The sequence below is a fragment of the Artemia sp. Qi Xiang Cuo genome, chromosome 8 (assembly GCF_049724085.1).
Source record: "Artemia sp. Qi Xiang Cuo chromosome 8, ASM4972408v1, whole genome shotgun sequence".
NCBI lineage: Eukaryota > Metazoa > Arthropoda > Branchiopoda > Anostraca > Artemiidae > Artemia > Artemia sp. Qi Xiang Cuo.
This window is the reverse complement of record NC_142801.1, coordinates 40364859-40377868: the sequence shown is the minus strand read 5'-3', so window position 1 is coordinate 40377868 and position 13010 is coordinate 40364859. Positions and strand designations below refer to the sequence as shown.

Below are 13010 nucleotides of genomic sequence, written 5' to 3'. Positions count from 1 at the left end.
CCCCTCTGATGTACACCATGCAGGGCCCACCGGCGTGTGGACATGTCCCGGCGGTTACACACCTTCCCCCAGTAATGGGAAAAATTGCTCGGCGTCGCAGACCACCGAAGTGGAGGATCCCTTCCTAGAGGGACAACTGTGAAGGGCAGACGATCTAGTTGCATGGACAATGGCCTCTGCTAAGGGTAGAGAGGAGTGACTTACCGCTACCCCGACAAATTAGCCATGAAACACCTTCTCTTAAATATAAATGATGAAAATGGCGAATAAGAAAGTAAGAAACCGTGCTACCGCGTCCGGGGCAACCGACGGTATGAGACCAAGAATTGCAAATTGCGAGAATGATACTGTTGATAATGATGAAAAAGAAAATGATTTTGCTACCGCGTCCGGGGCAGCCGACGATCATTTATCCGTTTGGACGACTCTCCAGTCGGAGAAGACTTCGTTTATCCTGACCCCAAAAACATATCCCTGACTAGGAACGCTAAACGTACGCACACTAGCCAAACCAGGAAAAAGAGAACTAGTCCTAAACGAGATGAACCGTTACCGCTGGGACATCGTTGGACTATCTGAGACTCACCTTCCCTCCAAAGGAATAGAAATAATAAACGACATAACGCTCATCATGTCTGGATGAAGAGACGGTGTTCACCGCCAAGGTGTCGGTTTCCTACTCTCCAAGCGAGTCAAACAGTCTCTTCTTGCCGTCCATCTTGTCTCTGAACGTATTATCACCATTCGTCTGAAGGGATTCATTGCCAACATGACCTTAATCAAAGTTTACGCCCAAGACTCGTCCCGGAGTGACCAAGAAGTCGAAGAATTCTACAGTGAACTCCAACACACCGTTGACACTGCTCCCAAGAAAGATGTTCTGTTCGTGATTGGAGACTTCAACGCCACTCACGAACACTCAAATAATTAATGAGAAGACGTTACGGGCAAGTTCGAGCATGGGCGGCAGAATCAGAGGGGTAAAGTGCTCATCGAATTTTGTCGGGATAACGAACCTTTCATAACGAACACCATTTTCCGTCATAGAGAACGAAGAAAAGTTACTTGGAGATCCCCTGACGGCCGCACTGCAAACATGATTGATTACATACTTGTCTGCAAGCGATGGATATCATCAGTACGGAACACAGTCTCCATAGCCAGTGGTGACTTCAACTCGAACCACGTTCTAGTCATGTCTGAGCTCCGTTTGCGCATTCGGAAGCCCCAACAGCCTAAGAAAAGCTTACCAAGATATCGTGTCGACCTGCTGAAAAACATAGAAACAAGGAACAGGTATAGAACAGCATCTCAAACAAGTTGTCGAGAATCCAACCCATGGAAGCTCCAACAGCAGAAGAAAATGACCGATTGGTCGACGAAAGCGCATCCATCATCTAAGAGAAACTGCTAGTGAAATCCTGGGAATTCAGACCCATTCGGATAAACTGTGGATCACCCCCGAAATTATTGATCTATGTGTGCAGAAGCGCGCCCATGCTAACAAGGTAGATCGACAAAGCAAGGACGAGTACAAGAGGCTGAAGCGCCTATTAGAAGAGAAAATTCGGCAAGCTCTACGACACTACGTCAATGACAAATGTCGTGAGTTTGGAGAAGCCTTTCAAAATGGTAATGTCAACTTCGAGTTCAAGAAAATCCGCGAACTGTCAAAAAAGAAGTCCTCGGCCGCTCCTACGCTGTTAGATAAACACGGGCTCCCAATCACGGACTCCGAAGGAAAATGAGAACGATGGAAGGATCACTTCAGTGAAAAACTGAAACTCACAATAACACCCGACCCGAACACCTTACTGTCTTTTCGACTACCGAAGTACCCAGTAGACCCAACACCTCTTCAACTAAAAGATCAAGTACTCTTAGCAGTAAAGTCTCTAAAAATGTATAAAACCCCAGGTCCTGATGGTATTCATTCAAAACTATTAAAAGCAGGCCCAGAAGAACTGGTCGATATCAATCACAAAGTCATAACAAGTGTCTGGGAAACAGGCCACTTCCCCAGATCTTGGGCGAAAGCCACCATCGTCCCCCTTTTTAAAAAGGGGGAAAAGGAAGACTACATACCAATAAGTTTAACAAGCCAACCGGTGAAGATTCTTACAAAAATACTTCTTGACCATCTGAAATCTCTGACAAACCATATCTAAGGAATACCAAGCAGGCTTTTGAAAAGACCGCTCTACCATAGACCAGATTTTCCCTATTTGGCAAACGACGGGGATGTAAGTCAAGTTTGCAAAAAAATTACAACTAGTCATCATTAATTTCAAGCAGGGTTTTGACTTGATAAAATGAGATGTATTATGGCACATGTTGCTATACTATGGACCCGGTGAGAACATAGTAACTCTGATAAGACATATATTCTCATTTCGTCAGCGAAGTTCTGACGCCAGAAGGATTGACAAAGGAGTTTCTGGCACTATCGGGCATTCTTCAAGGTTGCCTCTTGCCAACCCACATCTTTAGCCTATTTCCCACCACAGCAATATCATTTTCTGATACTGTTGACAGTGCAGAGATTGGAGAAAAGCTTATAGATGAACTGGCGTTAGCAGATGACATCGAGAAACTCAATAGTCAAGAGCATCTACTCCAAGCTGACACCGACAAACTAGTGTCAGCAACCGAGGCCTTAATACATCCAAAACTAAGGTTATGCGGGTGTCTGGAGACCCTGCTTCAAGAAACGTGTAACTAACAATAAAAGGAGAGCCATTAGAAAATGTTGTCCCCTTCGTCTACCTAGGGAGCGTTCTAACTGCTAATGACTGCTCAAATTCGATTAAATGAAGACTTGGGCTGGAATGTGCACGGTTCAGGAACCTTTTGTCAATTTTGGAAAAACAAGACTTTCCTAACGTCTCTGAAGTCGTGACTAATCCAACTCTTTCATAATATCGATTACCTTATGCTGAACTGAAACTTGTTCAATAAAGACTGATGATGAGTAAAGGATATCCTCTTTTGAAACTAAATACCTTAGACGCATTGCGGGGATTACCAACATTGACCGAGTCTCAAATGAAGACCTCCGAAAACTACTCCGTTGTCCCCGTACTATCATGGACCGGGTCAGAAGCCAACAACTCCGCTGGCTTAGCCATATCCAGCGAATGTCGGCCAACCAGCTTCCAAAAATCACATTTGAAGGACGGGTTCACGGCACGCGCCCCAGAGGTCGACCTCGTAAGAGATGGACCGACAATTTTCCGGCCCATAACCTCCCCCAGCTACTTCGTCTAGCGCCAGACAGATCGACCTACCGTCGCCACATTTATCATTTGCTCAGAAGAGAAGAAGCCTCAACACAGCCACAAAGGCCGGACGGAACTTAAGTCAAGTCAAGTATAAGACTAGAAAATGTACAAAAATATACTAGGCGAGGAGACGCATCCATAATCGTTTAGAATTTATGTATAGAAAATCCAGGGTTACTGGAGTCACCTTTGGAAAACACGTGGGATCGTAGTGTCTAAATGGAAAAAGAACCAATTTGGAAGAGCGTAGCGGCAAAGGACTTACTACTGCCAGCACGCAGTTCTCGAAACTCTTCTCTTGCAACAGAGAAACCAGAAGATGATGGCCTATGATAACGGTCATTTGGCTCATATATTTCTGCAGTTTTACTGGGCTTAGGATCTGCAAATACTGGCTTATATATCCTATCGCATTGTTCAAAGGCTCGAGCAGCATCAGACATTCTGAAAAATAAAAATTACATTGCAACTTGAAAAAAAAAACGAGAAACAAAACAAAAGAGCACGAAGACAGGATCAAATAATAATAAAAAAATGGATAAAATATTATTCATACCTTACGTTTTCAATCTTTTCAGTATAGTATATAAGTGAATGGGCACAATGCTTAGAAAGTTGAGTATTTTTTATTTCAACATGTTTATTAAATACCTATGACTGGCAAACTATGCATGGATTGCATACTATATCTATGCATTTTGAGTCATTATTTGAAAAGCATGTATTATTGTTTTATCAAACAGTTCGTGTTAACGAACTGTATAGTAAGAGCGACTCGTCTCAATAGTAACCGAAACTCCAAAAAAATCGGAATTTTAATATCTATAGATACATCAAAAGAATTAGATTTTTATGCTGATTTTAAATCAAAAGAATTGGATTTTTCAGCTGATTTTAAATATATAAGTTTCATCAAGTTTACTCATGTCCATCGAAAGTTACGAGTCTGAGAAAATTTGCCTTATTTTCCAAAAAAAAAAGGAAAAACACCCCCTAAAAGTCAAAGAATCTTAATGAAAATCAGATTCAGAGTATCAGAGAACCTTACAGTAGAGGTTTTAAGCTCCTATCAGCAAAAATGTGGAATTTTGTATTTTTTGCCAGAAGAAATATCACAGATACGTGTTTATTTGCCCTTTCTTTTACCAGAGGTGATCGTATCGACCCAGAGGTCCTAGAATTTTGCAACAGGGCTTATTTGAACAGGAATTAAAAGTGCTAATGCCTTTTTAAATCAAAAACAAAAAAGATTAAAATAGAATCACTTTTTACCAAGAAAACTGCATTTTAGATGTCTTTTCATATTTTCAAAGGTAGTTGAATTTTAAGAAATCATAACCATATATGAAGTAATAAGTGACATGACGTAAGACCTAACACCAATTGTGTACCAATAACCATATATGACGTAATGAGTGACATTACGTAAAAATTGAAAAAATCAATTTTTATTTTATTTTTAGTTCAGAATCGATAGTTATAAACTGCAAAAATATTTATGGTATCTGAACAATAATTTTAATCTTTTTATTTATAACTGGTAAAATATCTGAAAAGTTTAAAATTAGTTCTATTTTTTGTTAGGTTTTGGATACTTGATACAAGACTTAAACAAAGTGTTTCACAAAATTTAATTCCATAAGAAAATTATTTATTGTAATGGTTTCACAAGTAAGAAAAAGGAAACTTAAGGATGAGAACAGATATCAAAGTCGAGCTATACAGCTTGCTGGCAAAAGTAAAGAAAAGTATGAGAACAACTTGTTTGGAAACTGTACTGGCATAGGAAACATAAAGAAAACTATACTGGTATAGGGAACTTATGAAGGAAAATTTATAGAAAAAAGAACGAACTCAAGCCCAAAAAAACTGAACCCTGTGGTTCATTCAAATTATCTTCATTATTTTGATTACGATGTAAATAAAACGAGTTTCTTTTTTAAATTTTAAATTTAAAAGATATTGCTTTTAATTCAACATATTAATAGTTCTCCCCGACGGTTACAGTAAGGACCTCTTTCTTTCCACAGACCTCTTTCTTCTCCCCGTTGCATCACGTACTATGAGATAGACTTCAGTCTATCACACAGTACCAGGAGAAAATTAAATTTTGAGCCCCAAAAGGTAAAACAGTTTATAGCAACCAAAAGTTTAAAATATATTCCTAAAAAAACTATTTAGCGAGAAACAATAGTCATTTATAATCGATTCACATATAGTTCAGTATAGAACCGATGTTCTTTTTGCATTGTTTCTTCTATAAATTCTGTTTAGGAGCGTGCTGGGTTTTCATTCCTTCTCCAATAGTAGTTTTAGGGTGTTCATCTTTCGTTTATTTACAGACCCCACCTGTCATCCAGCACTGGCAATTTGGTCATATGTAATTCCATTCATAAAGCGCGTCACCGTTCTTTTTGTGCCTACTTGAGGTAGGCCAAGAGATTTGGTTGTAAAGTTTTTATCATGGATTATTTTAATCTATTTAAGCATCTCAATGATAAACAGCAACAGTGATAATTGTACTGCAGCTGTTTCTGGCCTTTTCTGTTATTGGATTTCGCGTATCCATTGTCGTTTTCCGAAAAATCCTCTTACCACTCTACTTCGATTTCAACGATAGCCTATAATTCAATCAAATGCGAAGGAGAAAGACGAAATTCTTCAATTACCTCTGGATTCAATAGAATTTTTCTTTGAAGAAAAGGATTTTCCAGTACAGAATATTCAATTTGTTCTTGAAGTAGGACAGGGAATTTTTACATTTTACTGATCAGACTGATTCTAGGTCTGACCAACTCTTTAGATTAGATTTGTTTTCAGATTCAAATATTTTCATTTTAACACCAACATAAATGCAATCTAAAGGAATATAAGTTTAGGAGTATGGTGAAGGAATGAGGTGTGAGAAATAAGGAACAAAAACAATTATTCTATTGCCTTAATAGTTCTATTATATAGCGTCAGCAAGGTAAGCCAGATTTGTTTAGGATGAGATTAAAAAAAGAAAAGATTTTTAGTAATTAGAAATCTCTCAAGAGGAGACAAAAGTAGTCTCGGCCAGTGTATCTACTACAAATAGCTTAAAGTTTAAAATGGTTTACAGTAGCACTATAGTCACAAATAAATAGGTAAAAAAAATATATACATGTTATGAACAGCAAAATATTTTCATGATGTACCAACGACAACAAAGACAAAAACTAATTTTTTTAAATTGGTTCAGTTAAAAACATACACAGCCATTTACCTTTAAAAAACTAAAAACCGGGAAATAAATTTTTAATGAAGAAAATCTTCAATTTTGTTGATTTTACAAGCGCCTGCCAATTTTAAAAATAAAGAACGTGCGTTAAAAATCAGTTGAAAATGAGCGAAAAAATATATCATCAATAAATTCTAGAAGTGCAACTTTCCCAATTGTTGTAGCAGAAGGAAAACACAACTAATAATTAGCAAATATACGCTAGTATATGAGCAAATATACGCTAAACCTAACATCCTGTTAACAAATAGAAATTGGAAAGAATTATAAGCATCATGGAATAGCTAAAACTTAATTAGGCATTAATTTATTTGTAATTGAAATTAGTCAACCCTCCAAATTGTTAGTTGTTGATTTACCTAGCGGAGAATCTTTTTGAAAGATCAATTATCCTTTTTTGCAATATTTATCCTTTCCAAATATTTATTCCAAAGTTTATTTTCTGTTGCTTGACTTGTACTACATAAAGTACAAATATTAAATATACTGTTTCACTTCAGAAACCAATAAAAGAAATGAAGCCATGACACAGTCAAATGCAAAAAAAAGACAAATTGAAACCACCCTTGGGTAGTTTGACTAGTGGCAGATACAAAATAAACAATTAAACTACTGTATGGAGCATGAATATGAAAGACTGCGCAATACAAAACTCATGACATTTCTTTAAATATTTTTTTTGCAGATTTCTGCTATATCTTAAAACTTTCAAGTGCGAAAAGCATTATCGAATTTCCCAAATTAGTTTCGGCATATTGTTTTCACGGTTCAGTTTGGAAACACTGGTGAAACTTTTTCCACAAGACAACTGACCTTTAGTGACCTTTAACAACCAACAGAAAAAAAAAATCGTGGTTTTCAGGTATGGATAGACCTAAGATGGATCCAGGGACAAAAATTGTTTTCATTTTGATGTCCTAGGTAATTTAAAGAAACAATCACTGAAAAGGTAGAAAAGTTTGTACACAAGATTCAAACTAAAAAAGAAAACTTATTAATAGAAATAGACTTGCCTGTAATACTTAATATATCCGTATCCTTTACTTTCTTTGGTATTTTTATCTTTAACTACAGAAGAATAATCCAGATTACCAAACTTCAAAAAATCGTCCCTCACATCAGCATCTGACATGCTTTTTGGAACCATCACGAACAATCTAAGAGGTTTTTCATCTTCACCCATGTCTTTCTTAGAGCTCTGATCACGACTGAAAGAGATCAAAACATGATTTACAGACATACATGTATAGCCTACATACCTACATACATGTACAGCATACATGAATATATATATATATATATATACATATATATATATATATATATTGTTCTGTATTGCTTGTAAGGTTTCTGGTCAAACCAGTTACAGCGTAAAGTGTCCGTCCAATCTAGATAGTGAAAAAAAAAATTGTAATGCACTCACCAGGGCTCTCTACTAAACAGTACCAAGGTTTTAGATTTGTTTCACGGAACATAAATGGCAATTTCTTGAATAAAATATCAGTATTGGAAGGTATATTCCTGAATAATGATTTAATGTGTATTCAGGAACATTTCTTTACACGTCCTAGTCTTTAGTTTAATGGATATGAGTAGAGACTTTCGTAGTTTTTCCGTTCCCACAAAGCGTGTTCATTCCCGAGGTCGTCCGTCTTGAGGCCTGGCGACTATACTTTCAGCGAGTATTCAATCAAGTTTGTTTAATTCTAGGGGTACTTTTCTAGCAGTGAGGGTAGAGTTTTGCTTAGTGATAAATTTTTATTTGCCCACTAATTATAAAACAAATGAATTGGAACGATTATTTGAGCAAGCCAGTGAGAAATTGCATGCACGTATTAGACAAGTTCAAAAACTTAACATGCCTTGTGTTGTTGTTGGGAACTTTAATTGTGATAGTAATTTTTCTGAATCAGCCGTATCACTTCGTGATTCCATTCTCTGTGGTATTTTTTTGATAAGCTGATTGTGCAGTCAAAAACTGAAAATTTCACATATATTCGCACTTGATCTCATACATCAGACCTAGATCATGTGGTTACTTCGACCGATATCTCGATTTCTGTTGTTTATGTAATATATATTTACAAATTATCGAAACACCTTTCAAAAGCAGGGTCTTTTAAACTAGATTTAACATATACACCAATGAATCAAGATACGCCCAAGCCTAAGTGGTTTTCAAAGAATGCCTGGGATAAGATTCATTTACTCCCATATCAAGAATTTTTTGATTCAATTTTACAAAAAATCCAAATCCTTTACCGCTTGTTGAGACACCTTACCCTACAGATGAAACATAGATATAGATTGCTCTTGATTTCTTTTGTGCTGAGATTTGCCACGCTTTAAGATGTGCCCAAAAAGCAGTGGTTCTAACTGGAAAAATACGCATCGGTATATAAGTTCCCGATCGGTCAAAAAACACAGAACTCTCCGAAGCGTGCTCCCGTGTGAAGATTTGGTTTTCTTTTAGGAAAGATAATGGTCGTCCTAGGTCGGGTGTTTAGAATGATATTCGGCTTTATACAAAAAAGATTTTCGTAAATGAGCTAGCTCACCACCGTGCAGGGATTGTTGACTGGTATTTATTTTGAGTTTCTGCTTCACTTAATTCCATTTGTAAATCCCTTGCTCCCCCAAACAACACATCCTCAATAACTCCCAAAGCTTCTGATATCCCTCTATCTGAGTCGAAAACTAATTTTTTCGAATGAATTAGCCGCATCCGATCCAACTTTAGAGTATAAACATGAATCCGAATTTGATGAATTTCTATTCATCACTCATGGCAACTCTGAAAGAGGGAAAAACAACTGTTGGAATGCCTGCCTACAAACTCGACGACAAGATTTTTAAACTCATTTGTGCCCTACTACGTCAGGTTTACAACAACAGTGCCTTGAAGTAGAGGTGATGGTTCATCATTGTGTTTTCTTGGTGTTGTGTCTTTTTCTGCTTTTCTTTTTTTTGGTGCTAAAATTGACGATACCCATATTATTGCAGTATGATAAAGGGAACGAATAAAGATTATTATTATTATCTGTTTTCTCGGAGTCTCACTATGTTGTTACAATGCAATCAATAATAACGGCAGTCCCCAAGCTCAAACGGAAAGCTTCGATTGGTATAGATAATATTAGTGCATTTCATGTTATCCATGGAACCCCTTTGCTTATGTCACACCTAGGATTGCTCACGCTGGCGATTTTTGATGCTTTTTTTGCATTGGTGATCTCATTCCTATCCCCAAGAAAGGCAAATCTAACATTCAGTGTTTAACCTTTAGGCCTATAACAATCTCAACTACAGTCTGTAAACTGTTTGTGCTGTTTTTTGTTGATGGGTCAAAGGAGAAATGTAGCGGTCCGCCACACCAGTTTAGTTTTCAGAATAAAATAGGATGCGTTGACGCCCTTAGTGTTGTAGCTAATGTCCTAATAGAGGCTTAACTGGCCCAGGAAAATCTAGTTCTTGCAGCGCACGATGTTAGGCGTGCATTTGATCCATTGGTACACGGAGCCATGCTCCATCATTCGACAAAAAGGTGTTAACCCCTCTATTATTCGTACCTTGAAAATTTACATTCACGGCTTAAAGTAGGCATTAAAATTGCAAATCCATTGAACTTGCCGGTTTCCAATTCATTTAATCTAACACGTGCTCCAGAGTAGCCCACCGAAAGATCTGAATAGCTTTGTTTCTGTTTATAAAAGTACGCGTCACGGTACTATCACTTCGCCTACTCTTTGTAACAACGGTGTCTTAGAATCAAAATGCTCAATCAAAATGCTTATCCTCTTGCATTGAGGCAGCAACAAACGCGAAACTTGTCTGTTATGCGGATGATGTCCTTAATCTTAGCAGGTCATTATAGCGTATTGAAGAAAACTTCAGCATACTTGAGAGTGAATATTCCAAATTGGGGGTGGAATATAACTCTGAAATATATAATATTCTTTTAATGGCGCAATTCCGGCCCCACACCGCCAGTCCAACTGGGACGTTCTTTAGGAAACCCAGTTGAAAAACTTGTTTATCTTGGTCTACCAATTGGATCCTCCCTAAAGCAAACCCGTTTGCTACTAATTTCTCACTTTAAAAATAAGTTTCGTGCGTCTTATGCTTCAGTTGTCCGAAATAAAAAACGTTTCAAAAGAATTATCATCGCTAAAATGTATATTCAACAGCACCACCTCATTGTCTACATACAGAACCATTTTGGACGATTTTCTCACGAAGATAAAAGTATAAGGTCTTTTCAGTATGTTTAGAACCTCAGAATATTTACTTAATTTACCCCCCTGAACCTGAAATTCAGTATTAATCCACAATTATACAATAGCCGACCCCGCAATAGCTCTATCAAAACGTATTTCGAAACACAATTGCTAAATCAGTTTCCATCCATGGTATCCTCTTCTTATACAGTCATATTCAAAGTTGTATGTATGTAAAAGTTATTCAGTGTTTTATAGATGTTCTGTTTAAATTGTTCTGATAGTTGTGGCGTTTCTTTTTTTTATATATCTTATTACTGTTTTTTGTCGTTTTCTCTATGTACCCCGTCTCTGTGTACTTTTTTATTGTATGACGGGTTAGAAATAAATATATATATATATGGATCTACAGGGTGTTCCAAAATGGTTGACTCCATTTTGTAGCCCAATAACTTTGGCAATCTTTGTTGGAATGACCTCAAATTCTCACAGCTTGTGTAGAAACGTTTCAAGTTTTTGTGTGTAATGTTTGGTATTTCTATCTTTTCATATTAAGAAACACCGTTCAATTCAAAAGAAAAGGCGTTTTGCGTCTTAGAGTACGCTCGGACTAAGTCACCTAAGACAGTGCAGCATGCCTTCTTCACAAAATTTGCAAAGAAGACACCAACTACAAAACAAATTAGGACTTGGCACCAAAAATTTTAAAAAAACGGCTGCTTATGCATACCTAAATCGCCAGGACGGCCATCAACATCAGCAGAGACAGTGGAGCACGTTCGTGAAGCCTTCCTGCGTAGTCCTCGGAAGAGTGTTAGAAGAGTAATTGTGGAAACCCACATTCCACAAACAACAGTTTGGCGAATTCTGAGAAAACGATTGCGATTTAAACCTTACAAGCTTCAGCTCGTTCAGGCCTCGAGGGAAGGTGATAAGCGAAAACGTAAGGAATTTTGTGTTGAAATGCTAGATAAACTCAAAGAAGACGATTTCGATGATCGGCTAGTCTTTAGTGATGAATCCACGTTTCACACGAGTGGCAAAGTTAATAAACATAATGTTCGCATTTGGGGCGAAGAAAATCCTCAAGACACAGTTGAACACGAGAGGGACTCACCAAAATCTAATGTGTTTTGTGCAATATCCAAGAAAAAAGTTTATGGGCCATTTTTCTTCGAAGGAAATATGAAAGGAGATGTTTATCTTCAAATGCTTCAGAATTGGCTAATTGATCAACTCATAGAAAATGAAGACGAAAGTTTCATTTTTCAGCAGGATGGGGCTCTACCTCACTGGAAGCTCACTGTACGAGCCTACCTCAATGAGGTTCTGCCAGAGAGGGATCGGTCGAGGTAGTGAAGAAGACGATTTGCTTCTGAAATGGCCACCACGATCACCCGACCTTTCGCCGTGTGATTTTTTCCTCTTGGGTTATGTGAAAGGACTAGTCGTCGTACCTCCTCTTCCAGCTAACATTGAAGAACTGAAACAGAGAATTACAGCTGCACTGGAGACTGTTACCGAAGACATGCTACAGCGAGTTTGGCAAGAGCTCGAATACCGACTCGACGTTTGCAGAGTCACAGGCGGCGCTCATATTGAACATTTATAAAAATCTGTCATAGAACCAACAAATATTTGTACTTTTCTTTGTAAATTTAACCAATAAAACATATGACCTTCAACATAAAGTGTATTTAGTTTCATTAAGATCCATCGAGTAGTTTCCGAGATATGGGCATTTAGAATGGGGTCAACCATTTTGGAACACCCTGTATATATGCTTCTATATATGGATTCCCCATTGTCGCTTGTTTTCTAACCGTAGACAATGTGAATCTCTTCTTGATGTCATGACGTCACCGCAGGCTCGATACAACCATCCTTGGAAAAATACGAATTCAAAACTAAAGTTTTAACCAATTTAAATCGTTTTTGTGGCCAGAAATGTCAATGTGCCAGTTTTAAGAAAAAAAAAACTATGTAGCAATTTCAAGGCTGGGTTTCGGCATGGCTACGCGACAGGCTTTAACGTACTGATTCTCATTGTCGCATATCTTCTAACCGCAGACAATGTGAGCCTCTTCTTGATGTCATGGCGTCATCATAGATTCAATACAAACACCCTGGGAAAAATACAAATTCGCCTTAAAGTTGTGACCTTTTTAGACCGTTTTAGTGGCCAGAAATGTCAATATGCAGGTTAAGAAAACTATGTAGCCGATTTCGAAGCCTGGTCCCTGTACTCAA

At 37.6% G+C, this 13010-nt stretch overlaps 1 protein-coding gene across 3 annotated transcripts in view; it reads right to left on the bottom strand.

Moving 5' to 3' along the window:
* Positions 1-13010, bottom strand: part of LOC148949397 (RNA-binding protein 45-like) — a 223149-nt gene that overhangs the window by 40662 nt on the left and 169477 nt on the right. For all 3 annotated transcript variants that reach the window (XM_089093419.1, XM_089093421.1, XM_089093420.1), the window contains exons 4-5: positions 7557-7751; positions 3547-3725 (exon numbers count right to left, since the gene is read on the bottom strand). In XM_089093419.1, the coding sequence (XP_088949545.1) occupies positions 3547-3725; positions 7557-7751 (374 nt within the window). The remainder of the gene's footprint in view (positions 1-3546; positions 3726-7556; positions 7752-13010) is intronic.